The sequence below is a fragment of the Ovis aries genome, chromosome 14 (assembly GCF_016772045.2).
Source record: "Ovis aries strain OAR_USU_Benz2616 breed Rambouillet chromosome 14, ARS-UI_Ramb_v3.0, whole genome shotgun sequence".
NCBI classification, from domain to species: domain Eukaryota; kingdom Metazoa; phylum Chordata; class Mammalia; order Artiodactyla; family Bovidae; genus Ovis; species Ovis aries.
Window position 1 is genome coordinate 7,216,080 of NC_056067.1, and position 19,237 is coordinate 7,235,316.

At 42.7% G+C, this 19,237-nt stretch overlaps 1 protein-coding gene across 3 annotated transcripts; it reads left to right on the forward strand.

Moving 5' to 3' along the window:
• The first annotated feature begins 42 nt into the window (after positions 1-42).
• Positions 43-15,378, forward strand: ATMIN (ATM interactor). 3 transcript variants are annotated; one of them, XM_060398276.1, is made up of 5 exons: positions 332-392; positions 7,534-7,579; positions 9,520-9,645; positions 10,439-10,638; positions 11,620-15,378. In XM_060398276.1, exons 2-5 carry the CDS (start codon positions 7,553-7,555, stop codon positions 13,430-13,432), a joined length of 2,166 nt encoding a protein of 721 aa, XP_060254259.1. In that variant the 5' UTR covers positions 332-392; positions 7,534-7,552; the 3' UTR covers positions 13,433-15,378. The 3 variants fall into 3 exon arrangements, with proteins under 3 accessions (XP_014955865.2, XP_060254259.1, XP_060254260.1); XM_015100379.3 differs by lacking the exon at positions 7,534-7,579 and having other exon boundaries at positions 43-392; XM_060398277.1 differs by lacking the exons at positions 332-392; positions 7,534-7,579 and adding an exon at positions 7,596-8,117.
• The last annotated feature ends 3,859 nt before the right edge of the window (positions 15,379-19,237 follow it).

The following is a 19,237-nucleotide window of genomic DNA, read 5'->3' on the forward strand; positions in this document are numbered from 1 at the left end:
CTGCCGGAAGTCGCTGCGGCGGGAGGCGGGGCCGGCTGGCTTGGTCCGGCCGCGGCGCGAGAGCCATGGCGGCTTCTGAGGCGGCGGCGGCGGATCCCGCGGCTCTCGCCTCGGGCGCCCCGGCCGTCCCGGCGGCCGCGAGGGGAGCCGCCGCCGCCTCGGGCCCGTGGGTGCCCCCCGGGCGTCTGAGAGGCAGCCGGCCGCGACCGCCGCCGGCGAGGCAGCAGCCCGCGGCTTCGGCACCGCCGGCCCGGGAGCTCATCCAGCCGTCGGTGAGCGAGCTGTCCCGGGCCGTGCGGACCAACATCCTGTGCACGGTGCGCGGCTGCGGCAAGATCCTGCCCAACAGCCCCGCGCTCAACATGCACCTGGTCAAGAGCCACCGCCTGCAGGTGAGCCCGCCGCGGGCCGCGCCTCCCGGGGCCTGGCGCCACCGAGCGTCTGACGCGGGCGGCGAGGGCCGCGGACGCGACCGCGCCGGGGTCCGGCCGGCGGCGGGGGCGGGGGCCGCCGCGGCCCTCAGAACGCGCCGGACCGCCGAGGGGCGTCCCGCAGGGAGAGTGGAAGCCCGGACGCAGGAGGGCACGGCGGGGGGAAAGCCCTGTGTCACGCGTCAGGCTGCGGGCTCCGACCCGCGGGACCACCGGCGCGCACGCGGCGGCGGCCCGGGCGTTTCTCACGGTCGTGTCTTGAGCTCTCGGGGCACCTCCGTCCTGTTGCAGAGAAACCGGTGACGCTGCCCGCGTAGTGCTGGGCTTTAAACGCGGGCTCAGCTCTCTGCCGGCTCTCTTTGCACCACACCCACAAGCACCTCTTTCGGGCCTTTGGGTGCTGCCCAGTCATTAGCAAGGAGCTACAGATTTGGCAACAAGTTCCACCGCTTTGGTAATATCAGCTTGGCTCAGGAATGAGAGCTAAGGGAAGTCTCCCCCGAGGATCTTAAGAGGGGACTTTATATATAATTACAGGACAATAATCCTGAACGTTCATTCCACATTACATGAAATGGGGAGGTGATTCTTTTTTCAACCCGAACTGCAAGTCTGTGGAAAGCTTATTAAAAACCCAGAGGTCCAGCCCCACCCAATACCACTTAAATCATAATTTCTCAATCACTACAATAGGACATTTCCTTCCACCACTTCTTAAAGTCTTTCTAAGCCAACAGTGGCTTAGAACGTAATTTTAAAGTGTGTCATTGAAAGCTGCATTGTGAGTATGTAGCTTTTGGTGGTCTGACTTGATTGAGGAGCAAGTTTAAATCACCTAGTCTCTGGAATGGTATGTCTGCCCTTCAGGTAAAGCTTCCTCAGGAATGTTGTTAGAATCAGACTTCTGATAAGAATTTAACAGAAAGCTTGAGCTTGTCGTCTGTAGTAGGGCAGATATGATGACCATGAAGGGCTGTCCACTTCCAGCTCCAGCTAATTAGAGAGGCAACAGTGTTCTTAGGAAGATGAGGGAGCCCAATCGGGGAATGTACTGTGGAGGCAAGCTGAGGTGGGCCTGTAATTTTCTCCGCAGGTGGAACTGCAATTTTCCATGATAGTTCTGGGTTGCTTCCACACACAAGTGCAGTAACTCTGGGAATGGTCGTTCTCCTGTTTCCTCCTTCATACTAAATTTGAATTAAACACTTCCCTTCCTTAAACATATTTTAACTTGAGTGGATGAACTATATATTTGTAGGAATTCTGCAGTCTAATTCCTGTGTTCTCTTTAGCTCACATGTAACAGCCATCACCCACCTTCAGATTATCCCATCACTGATTACTAAGGTAGACATTACATCTCTAAGCACAACGGAAGTGGCCAGTCTGATGAGGACTGTCTTTACCTTGTCCTGAACATCATTCTGGCAAGCACTTTTTAACACTTTATAGTGTTGTTTTTTGTGGAACTGCTGTCAGGAGCTATATCTGTCCAGACCTTGTGAAGAATCCATTAAGCAAAAGATACCATTTATCAAGACTTCTCAGGACTGGTTTGATAGTATACAGTTGTTGTTCATCCCCTTTGTCGTGTCTGACTCTTTGCAACCCCATGGACTGCAGCGCTCCAGGCTTCCCTGTCCTTCGCTGTCTCCCTGAGTTTGCTCAAACTCATGTCCATTGAGTCAGCGATACCATTCAGCCATCTCATCCTGTGTCATCCCCTTCTCCTCTAGCCCTCAGTCTTATCCAGCATCAAGGTCTTTTCCAATTAGTTGGCTCCTTGCATCAGATGGCTAAAATACTGAAACTTCAGCTTCAGCACCAGCCCTTCCAGTGAATATTCAGGATTGATTTCCTTTTGGATTGATTGGTTTGATCTCCTTGTGTGCAAAGGACTCTCAAGTCTTCTTCAACACTGCAGTTCAAAGGCATCAATTCTTCAGCACTCAGCCTTCTTTATGGACCAACTCTCACATCCATACATGACTACTGGAGAAACCATTGCCTTGACTAGATGGACCTTTGTTGGCAAAGTAATGTCTCTGCTTTTTAATATGCTGTCTAGCTTGGTCATAACTTTTCTCCCAAGGAGTAAGCATCTTAATTTCATGGCTGCAGTCACCATCTGCAGTGATTTTGGAGCCCAAGAAAATGAAATCTGACACTGTTTCCATTGTTTCCCCATCTATTTGCCATGAAGTGATGGGACTGGATGCCATCCATGATCTTCATTTTTGAATGTTGAGTTTTAAGCTAACTTTTTCACTCTCCTCTTTCACCTTCATCAAGAGGCTCTTTAGTTCCTCTTCACTTTCTGCCGTAAGGGTGGTGTCATCTGCATATCTGAGGTTGTTGATATTTCTCCCAGCAGTCTTGATTCTAGCTTGTGATTCATCCAGCCCAGCATTTCTCATGATGTTCTCTGCATGTAAGTTAAATAAGCAGGGTAACAATATGTAGCCTTGACGTACTCCTTTCCCAATTTGAAACTGGGCCATTGTTCCATGTCTGGTTCTAACTGTTGCTTCTTGTCCTGCATGCAGGTTTCTCAGGAGGCAGGTAATGTGGTCTGGTATTCCCATCTCATTAAGAATATTCCACAATTTGTTGTAACCCATACAGTCAAAGGCTTTAGTGTAGTCAGTGAAGCAGAAGTAGATTTTTTTTTTTAATTCCCTTGTCTTTACTATGACAGCTTATGTTGGCAGTTTGATTCCTGATTCCTCTGCCTTTTCTAAATCCAGCTTGTTCACCTGGAAGTTCTCAGTTCATGTACTGCTGAAGCCTAGCTTGAATAAGTTTATTTCTAATTGTGTTTTTAAAATATATAAAGTTCAGGAATTCTGAAGCATACAGTAGACTAAGAAGAAGGAATATGTTTGAGGCAAGTGCAGACTTTGACAGTCAGGTCTTTACTTGAACTTTAGCCCAGCTGAGTATCAGTAGTCTCTCCTGCTTAGAATCTGTGTGAAGCCATTTTTCCAGTTCTAGTCATTTCTCAGATTTCTCTTGTCTGAAGACAGCACAGTGCATTCAGAATCTCATTCTGAACTGAAAATTGAACAACCCCAAAATGGACTCTCCTGAGTTGCCTTCCTAGGTCACTAGAGAGACCTGTTTCAGGGGAAATTTGAGAAACCTCACCCTGAACCATCGTCGTTTTTTTCTTGTCAAACAGGCTAACTTTGCTTCCTTGTTCTGTCTTTCTAACCATGTGGCCCCTGAACATGTGCTGTCTTGGTGTTTTTTAAAATAAAGGTTGCCTATGTGACAAAACAGCCGTATCTGCACAGTGTTGCCCAGCAACAGTAGGGGATAGAGGCCTAAGGAGAAGGGCTGAAGGGGAGCTCCCTGTGGCCTTGAAAGGGTTCTGTGTTGGACCAGAGACTCCAGTGTGCTCCTCCTGGCCCTGAAGCCTGAGTATGTCCACTTGGAGATATGCATAGATTCCATGGAGATTTTCCCTTTAATCTGTTGATTACAGCTACTTACATAATTCTGATTTCTTTCCTAGTTTTTTTTTTTTTTCTTTCCTGTAGTTTTTTTCTTTCCTAGTTTGTTTTTTTCTCCTGGATTATGATAATCTTTTCCTCCCTTCGCCATTGGTTGGTGTGATGTTCTCATTTTAATCTAATCTTTCCTCAGAAGGTATCCTGCCTTCACTCAAATATTCCGTTAGGATTAACAAGTTCTTCTGAATGATGATGGATAAAGTGGAGATAAGGGTTTTAAGTTGCAAGGTCCATGATACCTTGTGATTTTATGTGGGTTCCTGGTGATTCGGGGGAAAAGAAGAGTAGGAGTAGATGAGCATTTCTTGATTCTTTTATCCCTCGTGTTTGAAAATAGTGAAAGGGACAGGAGGACCATTAAAGAACATCTTACCCAGCAACACACATTTTTAGAGCATGGCATAGTGGATTTTATGGTATGTTCAGTCCATGGGTTTGTTTTTAATGATTTTCCAGCAATTTTTTCTTTTTCTTCTTCAAGGAAAGGTTCCAAGTTGCTCCATAGATCATACTGTACAAAGACGTCTAATTTTAAATATATAATAACAAAGCAAGCTCCTTTACTTCTTGGGTATATTTCTATGAATGCAGAGAGATGCCTGAGAAGCTACAGTGCCTTTTTTCCCCCCAAACAGTCCCCACAGTTCTTTGCTTTTATCCTCTCTTCTTCAGCAGGGTCCTTTCTCTTGCTTTGCTTTTTTTTCTCTTTGTTTACTTTTCTCCATCTTGTTTTTTATTGTTTCCTCTCATAAGTTCTTTTTCAAATTCTTTTATTTAAAAGATTTTATAAACAGATACCCAAAAAAGTACACAAAACATGAAGTATTCTCTGTACATTTTTTTCAGTTGTGCCCAGAAGGTAAAGTAAAAAAAAAAAAAGTCTGCTAAGTTTTATTGTAGAATGTATATAGCACTTAAGAATGAAAATACCACGTTTTACTGCAGTTCATGTTTTACTGTGCCATCACCATTTCTTCTCTCCCTGTTCTCATCTCAGAGCTTATTGTCTCTAAACAGGGTTGGGAAGAAGGTCAGGAACTGGGTAGAGAGGTGGTGTGGGGATGGGCCGAGGAATTGGCCCTAAGAATGCGGGAAAGTGAACCGCGCCATGTTGTTGCTGCACCTGTAATGACAACAGCAAGATGTTGGCATCGGCGTGGCTGCCTTTAGCGTCTCATCCTGGCATGTGATACAACTTTAACTTAGGTGGCCGTAAACATCTACTCTTCAAAAGATTCCTAAGTGCAACAAATATATATATATATTCCTCCTCTTGAAAACATTTGGGGAATGTTAAGGAGTTCCATTAGCTATAACAGAGAAATAACAGAAAAGAAGTGTAGTTTGAAGCTGTTTAGTACAGGACTTTGGATGTCCCAGTGGCTAGAAGAATTTGGAGTGCCCTCGAATATGTTTGAGTGAGGTAATGTTATAATCAGAGCTATATTTTAGAAAGGTGAATCTGGCAACATGTGAATGAAAAGAAAATTGAAGGTTTAGAAATTAGGCTAGTGACAAAGTCCAAACAGAAAGTCAGGAATACTTGAACTATTGATGGTAGCAGTGAAAAAGGAAAGAGGAGGAGGTGGTAGGAGACATTATAAAAGAATAGCTAGCAAAACTTGGAAGCAACCAAGATGTCCTTCAGAAGGTGAATCAGTAAGTAACAGTGATACATGCAGACGGTGGAGTATCAGCCCTAAAGGGAAATGAGTGGTCAGTCAGTGGTTGTCAGTGCTTACAGGGAAAGGTGTCATGAATAGGCGGAGCACAGATTTTTAGGGAAGTGAATACACTCTGTGTGATGTAATAATGGATAACCGTCATTACCATTCAGCAAAACCCATAGAATGTGCAGCACCAATAGTGGATCCTAATATAATCTATAGACTGGGCCATAATGATGTGTCAGTGTAGCTTCCTCAGCTGTAAACAAATGCACCATTCTGCTGAGAGATGTGAATAGTGGAACAGGCTATATTGGAGTGGGATGGGGGGCTGCATATAGTGTATGGGGACTCTGTACTTTCCACTCAGTTTTGCTATGGAATAAAACTCTTCAAAATAAATTTTGTTAATTTTTTAAAAAGGGAAGTGAATAGGTATATGAGAACATGCATGATAGGGAGTTTGAAAAGGGGTAATAAAAGGATTGCTAAGCAAATTGAGGATGTTTTAGAAATGAGCATGAATTTTGTGGTGACCCCGTAAGCAAAGTTTTATAGAACATTTGACAGGCTAAAACACAGAAGAGGGCCGTCTCCTTGGTATATAACTAAAAAGAATTTGGTAATGGTCAAGTGAATTAATGCTTTTAGGGTCTTTCTTAATATCTTGTCCACATTTCATTTTTTCTTGCATATTATACACTAGAAGAAAGATAATATAAGTTTAAGAAGTATTTCCTTTAAAAAAAGATAAACTGGTGAATGGGATGAGTTTGATGACAGTGTTATTGTCATTTGAGCCTAGCAGATGTCCTTGTTTTAACAAAAGCAGCATTCCAATCAGACTTTCACAAGTATAATATTTTCTTTAAGATGAGTCCATAGATTCTCTTTTTTAAATCGAAGTATAGTTGATTTACAATGTTGTGTTCACAGCAGAGTGATTCAGTTTTACATTATATACTTTCTTTTTCATATTTTCCTGTTATGGTTTGTCACTGGGTCTTGAATGTAGGTCCCTGTAGTATGCGGTAGAGCCTTGTCGTCTGTGTATTCTATATATAGTAGTTAGGATCTGCTAACCCCGGACTCTTGGTCTATCCCTCCCCCAGCACCCCTCCTCCTTGGCTACCACAAGTCTGTTCTCTATGCCTGTGAGTCCACTTCTGTTTCATGGATAAATTATTTTGTGTCACATTTCAGATTTCACATGTAAGTGATATCATGTGATAGCTGTCTTTCTCTTTTTGACTTAAACTTCACTTACATGATCATTGCGAGTTCCAGCCGTGTTGCAGCCAGTGGCATCGTTCGTTCATTCTTATGGCTGAGCTGCACTCTGTTGTATATACATACGTCACATCATCGTTGTGCATTCATCTGTTGCTGGACATTTGGGTTGTTTCCACGTCTTGGCTATTGTGAATAGTGCCGTTACGAATGTAACGGTGCATTTATCTTTTTGAATTGTAGTTTTATCTGGATATATGCCCAGGAGTGGGATTGCTGGATCATATGGCAGTTCTATTTTTAGTTTTCTGAGGAACCTCATACTGTTTTCCATAGTGGCTGCACCAACTTACATTCCCAACAACAGTGTAGGAGGGTTCCCTTTTCTCCACGCCTCTTCAGGGTTTATTATTTGTAGACTTTAATGATGGCCATTCTGACTGATGTGAAGTGGTAGCTCACTGTAGTTTTGATTAGCATTTCTCTGATAATTAGCAATGTTGAGTAATGTTTCATGTGCTTGTTGGCCATATGTATGTCTTCTTTGGAGAAATGTCTATTTAGTTCTTCCACCTGTTTTTTGAATGGGTCGTTTGTTTTTTGTTGTTGAGTTATATGAGCTGTTTGTATATTTTAGAGATTAAGCCCTTCTATGTTGCATCGTTGCAAATATTTTCTCCCATTCCACAGGTTGTTTTTCGATTTTATTATGGTTTCCTTTGCTGTGCAAAAGCATGTAAGTGTGATTCAGTCTGATCTGTTTACTTTGCTTGTATTTCTGTGCCACAAAAACAGTGTTTAATGTATAGTATGAATGTAGATTAGCTTATTGGCACTAAGTTGGTTGGTAGAAAGCAAAAGAAGCAACAAAAATCTCCACAGCAGATAACTAGTAGCTGTAATAATGGAGTGATTATGTGATAGCCTTAGTCACTGAGTCATGTCTGACTCTTTGGGACCCATGGACTATAGCCCACCAGACTCCTTTGTCCATAGGACTTTCCAGGCAAGAATATACTGGAGTGGAGGACTTCTCCTCCAGGGAATCTTCCCAACCAGGGATTGATCCTGCATTGCAGGTGGATTCTTCACCTGCTAAGCCATTGGGGGATTATGTGATAAGCACTGTTTTATAATACTGTTAACTGTAATGCTACTAACTGAGTCCTCACCACAACCCTGAAAGTGAAAGTGAAGTCGCTCAGTCGTGTCCGACTCTTTGCAACCCCGTGGACTGTAGCCCACCAGGCTCCTCCGTCCATGGGATTCTCCAGGTAAGAATACTGGAGTGGGTTGCCATTTCCTTCTCCAGGGGATCTTCCGGACCCAGGGATCAAACCCAGGTCTCCCACATTACAGGCAGACACTTTAACCTCTGAGCCACCAGTCCTCACCACAACCCTGAAGTAGGTCCTATTATCGTGCCTACTTCACAGATAAGGAAATCAAGACAGTTAAGTTTTTCAAGGTCAAAGGAAAGGAGCAATTCAAACTACAGCAGTCCATATTCCAGAATCCATGGGTTTAACCACTGCACCATGGTTCTTAAGCTCAGCTACACATTAGGATCATCTACAGAGCTTGTTAAACCAAAGGGAGTCTTAGCCACGTGGTCGTTCATTTCCTCTCTAGGTGCACACTGATGGTAGAGGAGGAGGTGGCATGTTCCAAAGGTATTGAGTCCTCTCTCATCACAGCACCTAAGGAGTCAAACATCTAGGAGCTGCCGCAGCAGCTGAGGCCTCACACATGTCTGGGTGTTTCCAGGGGCCGGTAGAGGCCCTTCATCACTCCAGCCCCCACACACCTTCCTCTGGGGCCAACCAGGGGTGGCCAGTTAAGAATTAGACTGGAGGCCATAGGTGCTTCACTCCTGAGGTCTGTGGGTTCGTCAAGGGCTATAAGATAGTACTTCAAGCTAAATTAACTCACAAGTTATTTTTAAAACCCATCAAAAAGTCAATCACATACTTAATAACAAAGGATTACTCAGATGAATTCATATATATATGAGGTGCTTACAGCAGTGCCCGGCACAGTAGTAGGCGCTGTGTTAGTGCTGCCATTCTAATGATTACTAAGTTTCAGATTAGAGCATGGTGCCTGTATTCATGCTGCCGTAAAAGAGCTGTGTCAGCTCGCTTTAGCTCTGTTAGGGGGCATAGTGGTGATCAGAGAAAGTCACTGTGCTCTTTGTCAGGAAGACCTCAATCATAGTCATAGAAGGTTTTTTCCAGAGGCTCACCCTGACTCAGTGGGGGTGAGATAAAAAAGGAGGGAAGACTTCAGGATGACACTAAGTCTTGAGCCTGAGAAACTCTTGCAGTTAAAGACATTGGGTTAAGGACAGAGATTTTTAAATCTAGAAAGAATCTTAAAGGAATGGATAGAAGATTTTTAAACAACATAGTTGTTTTTTGTTTATGTTGTTTTGAAAGATTGTAACATATATTGAGTTACAGCTTATGCGTGATAAAATTTATACATTTTAAGTGAACAGTTCAGTTATTTCTAAGTAGACGCACAGTTCTGCAACCACTGCTGCAGTCCCAAGCTTTAGAGCATTTCTCTCCCTCTCTAAAGCTCCCTTGTGCCCATCTTTAGTCATTCCTCATTGTCACCCCCAGCTTGCTCTCATGGTTTTTTAAAGATCATTATTTCATTTTTCTTTTGCAGGATGGCATAGTAAATCCAACAGTAAGAAAAGATTTGAAAACTGTACCGAAATTCTACTGTTGTCCAATTGAAGGATGCCCTAGAGGCCCTGACAGACCATTTTCTCAATTTTCTCTCGTAAAACAGGTATTTTACTTGCCTTAACTATATACTTCTCTAGGGATGAAATGCAGATGTCATAAACCCAATGTATTGTAATTACTTGCCAATCATAACAAGAGAATTGAGCAGAAAGCTGCTTATAAGGACAGACACCCAAGTCTCTCACTTGGGGAAGAATGAGTGGGTGTGAGCAAAGGCTGGCTGGTTCTTGAGGGGAAGATGTCCAGAGTGGATTTGGAGAGAAGACCAGGTCAGCAAAGTATGATAAATTGGGTGTGCTTCCAGATCTCTGGTGTGAATCTTTCAAGGTTAGAGGAGCAGAGGCATAGGGAGATGTTCTCCCAAGGGAGGAAGAAACTGTAGGAAAAGAATTTCAGGAGCAGCTCCCCCAGAGAGGAGGGAGGGACCCAGTCAGTGGGGAAGGTGGTGATTCTGGACGGGAAGAAACTGAAACACTTCCCTGAGGGTTTGCTGGAGGGGGTCCTGAGGAAAGCACTCCAAGACTTGTTCTGCTTGCAGCACTTACTTGTACATTAGAACGTAGGGGTGGATACCCTGGATTGTTTCCAAAACAGTCTCAACTTTTCACAGAGATGAGGCATGTATTAAACAGCAGCTTGCCTGTTTTTTCTTTTGCAGGCAGAAGAATTTGAAATTTCATTTTGCAGGCAAAATGAAAAATGAATTTTTCATTCTTTTGATTTGCACTGCTATATTTTTTCATGTAAAATCATTGTTATTTGGGGTATGTTGATGACTTTTGAAAGGTTTTGAGCAGTTGCAGATTTTCACTTTGGTCCTTTTGTGTTCTTCCTAGCACTTTATGAAAATGCATGCTGAAAAGAAGCATAAGTGTAGTAAGTGCAGCAATTCGTATGGCACCGAGTGGGACTTGAAAAGACACGCAGAGGATTGCGGCAAGACCTTCCAGTGCACGTGTGGCTGTCCCTACGCCAGCCGGACCGCGTTGCAGTCCCACGTCTACCGAACTGGCCATGAGATCCCTGCAGAGCACAGGTGAGGGAGGGGTGGCGCCAGAAGCCGGCGGCTGTGGGGAGAGCTTCAGGCGAAACTCCCTGAGCAGAGAGGAGGAGTGGTAGGGAAAAGGTGAGACGTGAAGAAGGGGACTTGCGGAAATGGCAGCAGAACTAGTAAATAATCCACGTCTACTTGACCCAGTTGTGCTCCTTACTCATTCACCACCTCCTTCTAAAGGTCCCTTATTATTCCCAATTGAAAACTTCCTGGGCTTTCTTTTTTCTTTTTTTTTTTAAAGATTTGTGTATTTATTTTTGGCTATTCTGGGTCTTGACTGCTGCGTGGGCTTTCTCTAGTTGCAGTGAGCAGGGGCTGCTCCGGTGTGTGACGCCAGGGCTTCTCACTGTGGAGGCTTCTCTTGCTGTGGAGCACAAGCTGCAGTAGTTACGGCGCAGGCCTTCAGTAGTTGCAGTGCACAGGCTTGGTTGGTCCGCCAGAGGCAGGATCTACTCGGACCAGGGATCAAATCTGTGTCACTTGCACTGGAGGTGGATTCTTGACCACTGGACCGCCAGGGAAGTCCCTGTTGAGTTTTCAATTCTTCCAAAACTTTCATCGTTTTCTATTAGAGGGATAGTGGATTGTTGAAGAGTTGTTTAAATCATGAAATCGCTTCATTTGAAAGGTCAAATTTATATTTGGATTAATAGCTTCCTATTTTAGAAATGATAATCACTGCATTATATAATATGTTAGCTTCCTGATGCTTGCGGATCTAAGTTGAGTTCTAGTGTCTAGAGCTTTACCCAAAGGTGTGCTTCCTCCTTGTCTGTTTGCATGTTTCTGAACTTCTGTGTCATGGGCCAGGTTACAAACGGGATTTCTTTTCACTGGGCTGAATCTGACCCCTGCTGTAGATGTGTGAGACGTAGAGCTTATAAGTGAAGATACAGTGCCAGGGTTGATGAAAGCTGCAGTTTAAAACCACTTTTCTCTTTTTCACTCCGTCGTTGTTTTCAGGGACCCACCTAGTAAGAAAAGGAAAATGGAAAGCTGCCTGCGCAGCCGGAAGCTGTCCAGGAAGACCGTTGAATCACTGAGCAAGCAGCCAGTTCCCCGACCAGACGCTCCAGAGCTAGAGACTTCAGAAATAAAGCTGCTGGCTTCCTTTGAAGACTCATGCAGCTCTAATGCCAAACAACAGACTCTTCCAGCAGCTCCAAGGTACCCTCAGAAGTTGCTTTTACCAAAGCCCAAAGTGGCTTTGGTTAAACTCCCCGTCATGCAGTTTTCTCCCGTGCCTGTCTTTGTGCCTACAGCCGACTCCTCGGCCCAGCCTGTGGTGTTGGGTGTCGACCATCAGGGCTCTGCCCCCGGTGCCGTGCACTTACTGCCCTTGTCCATTGGAACCCTGATCCTCGGCCTGGACTCGGAGACCTGCTCTCTCAAGGAGAGCCTCCCTCTTTCAAAAGTTGTAAATCCTGTTGCTGTTGAGCCGATTAGCACAGGTATTCAAGTGAACTTGGGTAAAAGTCCATTTAGCCCGTTACAAGAACTGGGGAACACATGTCAGAAGAATAGCATTTCTTCCATCAATGTGCAGACAGACGTGTCCTACACCACACCACAGTTCATGCCGTCTGCACAGTGGGCCAGCCCTGACTCCTCTGTGTCATCCTGTTCGCAAACTGATTTGACATTTGGTTCCCAGGTTTCCCTTCCCATTAGTGTTCAAACTCAGACTTTTTTGCCCAGTTCTAAGGTAACCTCATCCATCGCTGCTCAGACTGATGCATTTACAGATGCCAGTTTCCAGCCAGGTGGGATCTCCAGAGAAACTCAGACCAGCGGAATGCAAAGTCCAGCAGATGACCGAGTACAGATGGACCAAGCTGTCATGTGTGGAAACATTTTTGAAAGTGTCCATTCATCATATGGTGTGTCTACAGACAATATTATAAGCAGCAGCTTAGTAGCAGAGACTGTAACTCATGACTTGTTACCTCAGAACCACGCTAAAACTTTAACTCAAGATATTGAGAAATCCACACCAATTATAAACTTCAGTGCACCAAACAGTATGCTTTCGTCACAGAACACAACAGATAATCAGACCCAAACCATGGATTTACTAAGTGATCTAGAAAACATCTTGTCAAGTAACCTGCCTGGTCAGACACTGGACAATCGTAGTCTTTTGTCTGACACAAACACTGGACCTGACACCCAGCTCCCATCTGGCCCAACCCAGAATCCTGCAATTGATTTCGATATTGAAGAGTTCTTTTCAGCCTCAAATATACAGACACAAACCGAGGAGAGTGAGCTTAGCACCATGACCACTGAGCCAGTCTTGGAGTCGCTGGACATAGAAACCCAAACTGACTTCTTCCTTGCAGACCCTTCTGCCCAGGCCTACAGTTGTAGGGGAAATTCTAGCTTCTTAGGCCTTGAGATGTTTGACACGCAGACACAGACAGACCTGAACTTCTTTTTAGACAGTAGCCCTCGTCTGCCCCTGGGAAGTATCCTGAAACACTCCAGCTTTTCTATGAGTACTGATTCATCTGACACAGAGACCCAGACTGATGGAATCTCCACTGCTAAAAACCTGCCTGCCCTAGAAAGCAAAGTTCAGTTGAACAGTGCTGAAACACAGACCATGAACTCTGGCTTCGAAACTCTGGGGAGCTTATTCTTCACCAGCAATGAAACTCAGACAGCAATGGATGACTTTCTTCTGGCCGATCTGGCCTGGAACACGATGGAGTCTCAGTTCAGCTCTGTTGAAACCCAAACGTGTGCAGAACTACACCCAGTCTCCAACTTCTGAAAGCGGAGTCCACATCGGGGATGGATTCACAGTTCCCTTCTGGATTTAGAAGGTGAAGAACAGGGACAACAGTATTAACTCTATTGAATGTAGTCGACGATACAGTTACTTTGATTCTTTGAGGTCCTTTGCCTTTTTGTACTTGTAAACATGAAGTTTGTGTAAAAATTTGTGAGTGTATTATAAAGTGTAAGATGTTGATCTGAACATGATTGTTTTTGTGTTACCAACATTTGCCCCTTCAGTGTAGTCTTCCCTTTTTTAAAAAAAAATGTAATTTACACCTTTAAAACCCATCTTGCCATTTAGCTGAAGCCAAGCTCACCAGGACTTAGGGTACAAACTTCAGATCTTCAAAACATTTTCGTCAAAGCATGACTGACTTAAATTGCACCTAAAATACTCTTGCCAGTGCTTGTTAAGAGAGTCCTGTTCCCTGATAACGTGTAAAGAAGTCTGATGCTGCACCGTCAGATTTAAACAACAACAGCTTCGCCTGCTTTGACATCTTAGTCTTCCCTAATTTGAAGACACAAAGGAAAACTACTGTTGTCTTTAGCTTCTGAGACAATTTGCATATAGCCAATGCCATCCCTGTATGTGAACTGTTACTGGTAGGAACATAAGTGTATAGTACTTTGCTCACAAGACATGTTGCTGTACAATTATTGCTTAAAGTAGTAGCGGCAAGCACTTAGTGTAAATAGTGATCCTTTCAGTCTAAGTGACAGTAAGTCATCCTGACTATGGAAATGCTGGGCTGTAGAATCAGGCGTTAGCTCATCCTGGAGTGTGTCCTACAAGCCATCCCTCCTGCACCCTACCGAAGGCCAGGGTGGTGCTCCAGAGCTGCTCCTCAAGGTGCACCCCACCCGCTGAGTCCGAGTTTTGTCACTCTAAATGTTAAAAAACAATAAAAATAGTAATGTAAGGAGAAAAGGATATTCCCTGTTACATTTCAATACTTTTCATAAGCTTGCTAGGGCAAGAGTGCAATCAACAACTATAGTAAAGTGAATCTTCTTTTCATCCACCTCATTTTCTTCCTTGAATGAGGAAACACATTGGTCTAGCAAGAACAGTGTTTGTGCCTTGAGGATGGCAATTCTAGAATAGATCCGTCTAAAATACGGCATTCTGCATTATGTTGCTTTGTTTGTTTAGAGAGGGTAATACTGAACGGTCTTCAAAGAAAATGAAGTGAAGATCCAGCACTTCAAGAACACAGTATGTTTTGAGATGGCTGAGCAGTCAGGTACACTTGTAGGGTTTTTTGTATTTAGAAGATCCTGAGTTCTTGATTGTTGGCCAGCTTTCAGGCAAGTAAAAATCAATGCAGTCTGTACATTTTCCTAAGTTTACCCAAAAAAATGCTCTATTCCTTATGTGGCACATGCTTTATGCTGCTGAAGACTAAACCCTCAAAATACAACCTAAGGAAGGAACTAATAATTCATTAGAGAAAATCATTGGTGTTGCTACTAATTCCTATCCCATAGAAGAATTGGTGGTAATGGATAAATAACATGTCCTGGACAGATGAACTCAACCTGGTAGATAAAAGTTTGCTTGGGTCACAGTTGCCTATGAATGTGGGTTTCAAAACAAACATAAAGCCTTAACTTAGTATTTCATTATGTTTTAGAATCATCACTGCCTTAACGTTTCAAACATCTATTTCAGTTCTCCTAATAAGGAGAAGTGCATGTTTGTTCTGGCTTTTTGTAAATATATATGCAGTGATCTATGGCTTTAAAAAAAAAATCTGTGTGTCTGTGACAATGTTTGTTAATTCAGCCAACTGAATTATTTACAGAAAATTGAGCATGTAATAGTTCATGTACCAGTAAGAACTGTCCCCCACCCTGAACCTTAGTTCCCTGAATTGTTCTAAGATTATTTGTAAAAGCTGAAAACTCAGTGATTAAAGAGAAGTGAGAATTCTACCTTTTGTGTGAATTCTTCAACATACTCTTAATGTGACTTTGTTGCCTTAACTCTTCACAAATTCATCATCCTCTGAAAGTCACATGATGAAATGACTGTGCCTAGTTATTTCCATTATCTTTGTTCATGAAAATAAGCTAACAGTTTTCCCAGTAGGAAGGAAAAGGACATTCTATTACCAAAGCTGCTATTCTGATGTAAAGTGTTTATCTTGATAAAAACTACCATAAGGTTTTGGGAAATTTTTTCAAAGGAAATTACCCATTTTTTTTCATCCAAATGTCACCATTTCATAATGGGGTGTCTTTTATCTTTGTAAGTAATATAGTTCCAGCTTAAGAGCAAATATGCAAGGGTAAGGCTATGAGTAGTTCTTTGCTCAGTCACTAACTGTAGGAAAGCCAAATCAGTGTGTTCGATTCCTTTGAGATAAAGGGAAATAAAAGAAGAAATTTTTTATAGGCTTACCTGAAAGATGCAAAGTTTGAAGCTACTTTTGATTGGAAGAAAACATTGTGAAGTTGAATTGTTCACTAGTTGTGGAGTTGAATTGTTTTAATAGTGGTAACTGACAGGGTGGTTTTTTCATGTAGTCCTTTATGATCTCAGTTTTAGAATGCTTATCTTAGTTCCAGTCCAGACTTAACCTAATACTGACACTGAAGAGCGCTTACTACTTGAATATTTAAAGTAATGCTTCTTAGATTCGTCTTCAGAAGGCTTTTAAACAAAGAGCCTGGGAGGAATGTGTAACTTAGAAGCATTTAGGAATGATGCCTTTGGTTCAGTTCAGTCACTCAGTCGTGTCCCACTCTTTGCAACCCCATGAACCACAGCACACCAGGCCTCCTTGTCCATCACCAACTCCCAGAGTCCACCCAAACCCATGTCCATTGAGTCGGTGATGCCTTTGGAGTCTCAAGTATTGTTTTATATCTCATATACATGTGTCTGCTTATCTTATGTACATTAAAGTGTCACTGATTAGATCTGACACTAGGAAAGGACACAGTCTTTTGACTTAACTGGTTACTCCCAACACCTAAAAGCCTTAAAACACATGAATGTTAATTTAGTTTTTTCAGCAAGATGTAGGCTAATCTAATGTTCTTGATAGTCAAGAAGATAGTCCTTTAAAAGAAAAAAAAAAAAAAAGCCCTTTAAATACCATTGTTTTGCAGTGCTTAAATCCAAAGTTTCTCACAGTTGTGTGAACTATGTTTACTAGTCTACATATCTATCAACAGGTGCAGAACTAAAGAGCAAATGGAAAGGACTCTCAGGTTGTTGGTCTCCTCAAATTAACACATTTAATGTGTTAATGTGTTAACACATTTGGGCTCTCTACTTTAAAACATGCATGTGTGGGGACCTGCCTGGTGGTCCCCCTGACAATGCCAGGGACACAGGTTCGATCCCTGGTCCAGGAAGATTACACGTGCCGCACGGCTAAGCCCATGTGCCACAGCTACTGAGCCTGCGCTCCACAGTAAGAGAAGCCGCTGCAGTGAGAAGCCCACATGCAGTAAAGGAGACCCAGTGCCGCCAAAAAGAATAAGTAAGTAAATAATACATTTTTTAAAATAGGATAAAATATGCATGTTTGAAAGGAGCAAATGAGGGAATAAGAGCATTGTCTAGAATAAACGGGAAGAGTGCCGGTATTCATTCAGTTCCTTCAACTTCAGGGAGAAACAGGTAAATCTATATATTGCCTTACTAATAAATAATAAGCACATTTGTAACTTTGTTCTAAATCCTCAAAATCAGAAATAGCAAAGACTGTCACAGGGGAAATTCATTATCAAGGCCCTTCCGTTCACTTGGTTCCTTTACCATCTAGCAAGTTAATATTACAGGACATAAAGACTACAAAGAAGAAACAACAGAATTTATAACTTTTAGTTTATCATTGAAACAGTCATATATTTCAGAAAATAAAAAAATATTTTTAAAAAACTTTATCTCCATAAATTCTCAAAGATGTATATATTACCTATGTGAACAAAGACTTTTTTTTTTTCTTTTTTTGGCTTAAGTGAGATTAGCATAGTATGTGTCAATAAGACCTTGTTCCAAGCTTGGCATCTTCTCACTGCTTTTCTTGCTTTTTTTTTTGGTTTTTTTTTCCACGTCTGCTTGCAGCTTTTTACTCTGCTTTCTGGTGATCCACTGCTTTTTCCTTGTCCTGGGTGAAATATTTGGTTTTATGATTGCATCTCAAAAATGTTGCTGCTTAGGACTGAATTTGAAACTGATACCTCTCCTACTTTATCTTCTTTTTCCTGTGCTGTAACGAGAAATTTAGTGACTTCAGAAAATGTAGAGCTTGTGCTGCAATAAAAATTTGGCAGAAGTCAGTGCATCTGAATTAACTTATCACAAAAGGATATCTGACCTTAGAATGCTCCTCAAAGACTTCCCTATTTAAAAAGTGAGCGCTCAAAACTTAAGATTTTATAAGTTTGCTTTTTGAGAAGCCATCCAAACTTTGGCAAATGATGCTTTAGGAACTGTTTATATTGTCTTAGTTCAGTTTGTGGTAATAGTTTTTGTTTAGCTATATTTGAGAGTCTGGTACTTATTAATGAGTTGTAGGCTGGTTTTTGTTTTTTTTTTTTTTCGCCTTTTCTTTTGGTAAGATATGGTATATTTTAGAACCGTTTAAATCCCGTTTCTCTGATGACATAATGTGTCTAAGGAGTAAGTCTTCAGATTTCAAGTTCTCCCATTAGCTACTATAATGGTATCTCCCTAACATTCCATTTTCCTGGGATTACATTAGGATTACGTTAGAAAAGTCCGTCATGAGGATTTGGTGAATGGCCACAAAACAGAGCCCGAGCAGAGTCATGAACAGTATTGGGACCAGTGGCTTTTATCTTGTTAGTTAGATTTCTGCTTCTCTTCAGAGCACATGCAGATGTTAAATGAAATTGCTAACAGTTCTTTCACATTTTACAGAGTTAATAGTACTAACCCTCATGCGTTGCTGGAAATAAGGCTAGTTTATGTCTTCAAGTTAGCACTCCTCAAGTTTAAGTAAGTGAGAAATTGTTTCATTTTAAGATACATAGGGAAGCAAGGCTTGTAGTTTGAGCCAAAGGGGAGGAAAAAAGCCATTTTCACATATATAAAGTATCAATTTTCCAGTGGCTTTAAGGAGGGTCATACATACTGGGCTGCCTCAGTATTCATAGCAATTTAGCACAGTGAACGTGAGGAGAGTACTGGTTGAAAAGTAGAGAATTCTGAATTATGCCATTAAATGTAAATACACCAATTTAGCGTCTTAGAATTTTCTTGAAAACCTTGCCAAAATAATGCACATTCTCCTGAAGAGAATCAGATTATGCCTACAGCTCTCCCTGGCTCTGACTAAATGAGCCCTACTGTTAACTCTGAGAGAAGTGGTCCCAGGGAAAAGCAGGCCTGGAGGGAAATGGAGCAGGTGCCCCCAGGAGGCCCTGAGGGACCAGTCAAAACCAAGAGCTGCCCAGGATGAGGCAGGTGGAACTTCTCCCACATTCCCTTTGCCTCTGTGTCAAGGCTTCCACTCGCTCTGGAAGCAAAGCTATCAGAGAAGCTGCAAACAGGTATTGGGTTCTAGATAATTAATTCCCTAAAGCACCTATTCTCACCTGGACCCTTGTGGCACTTGGCAATGTCTAAAAATATTCTTGATTGTCACAACTGGGAGGGGACCGTTGGCATCTAGTGCATAGAGGCCAGAGATGCTGCTGTTTTCCTTTATGCACAGAACAACCCCACACAAAGAACTACCCATCCCTAACGCTAGTGCCAAGGTTGACAAGTCCTGGCCAAGGGGCCAGTTGGTGAGGTGGAACTTTAAGCATT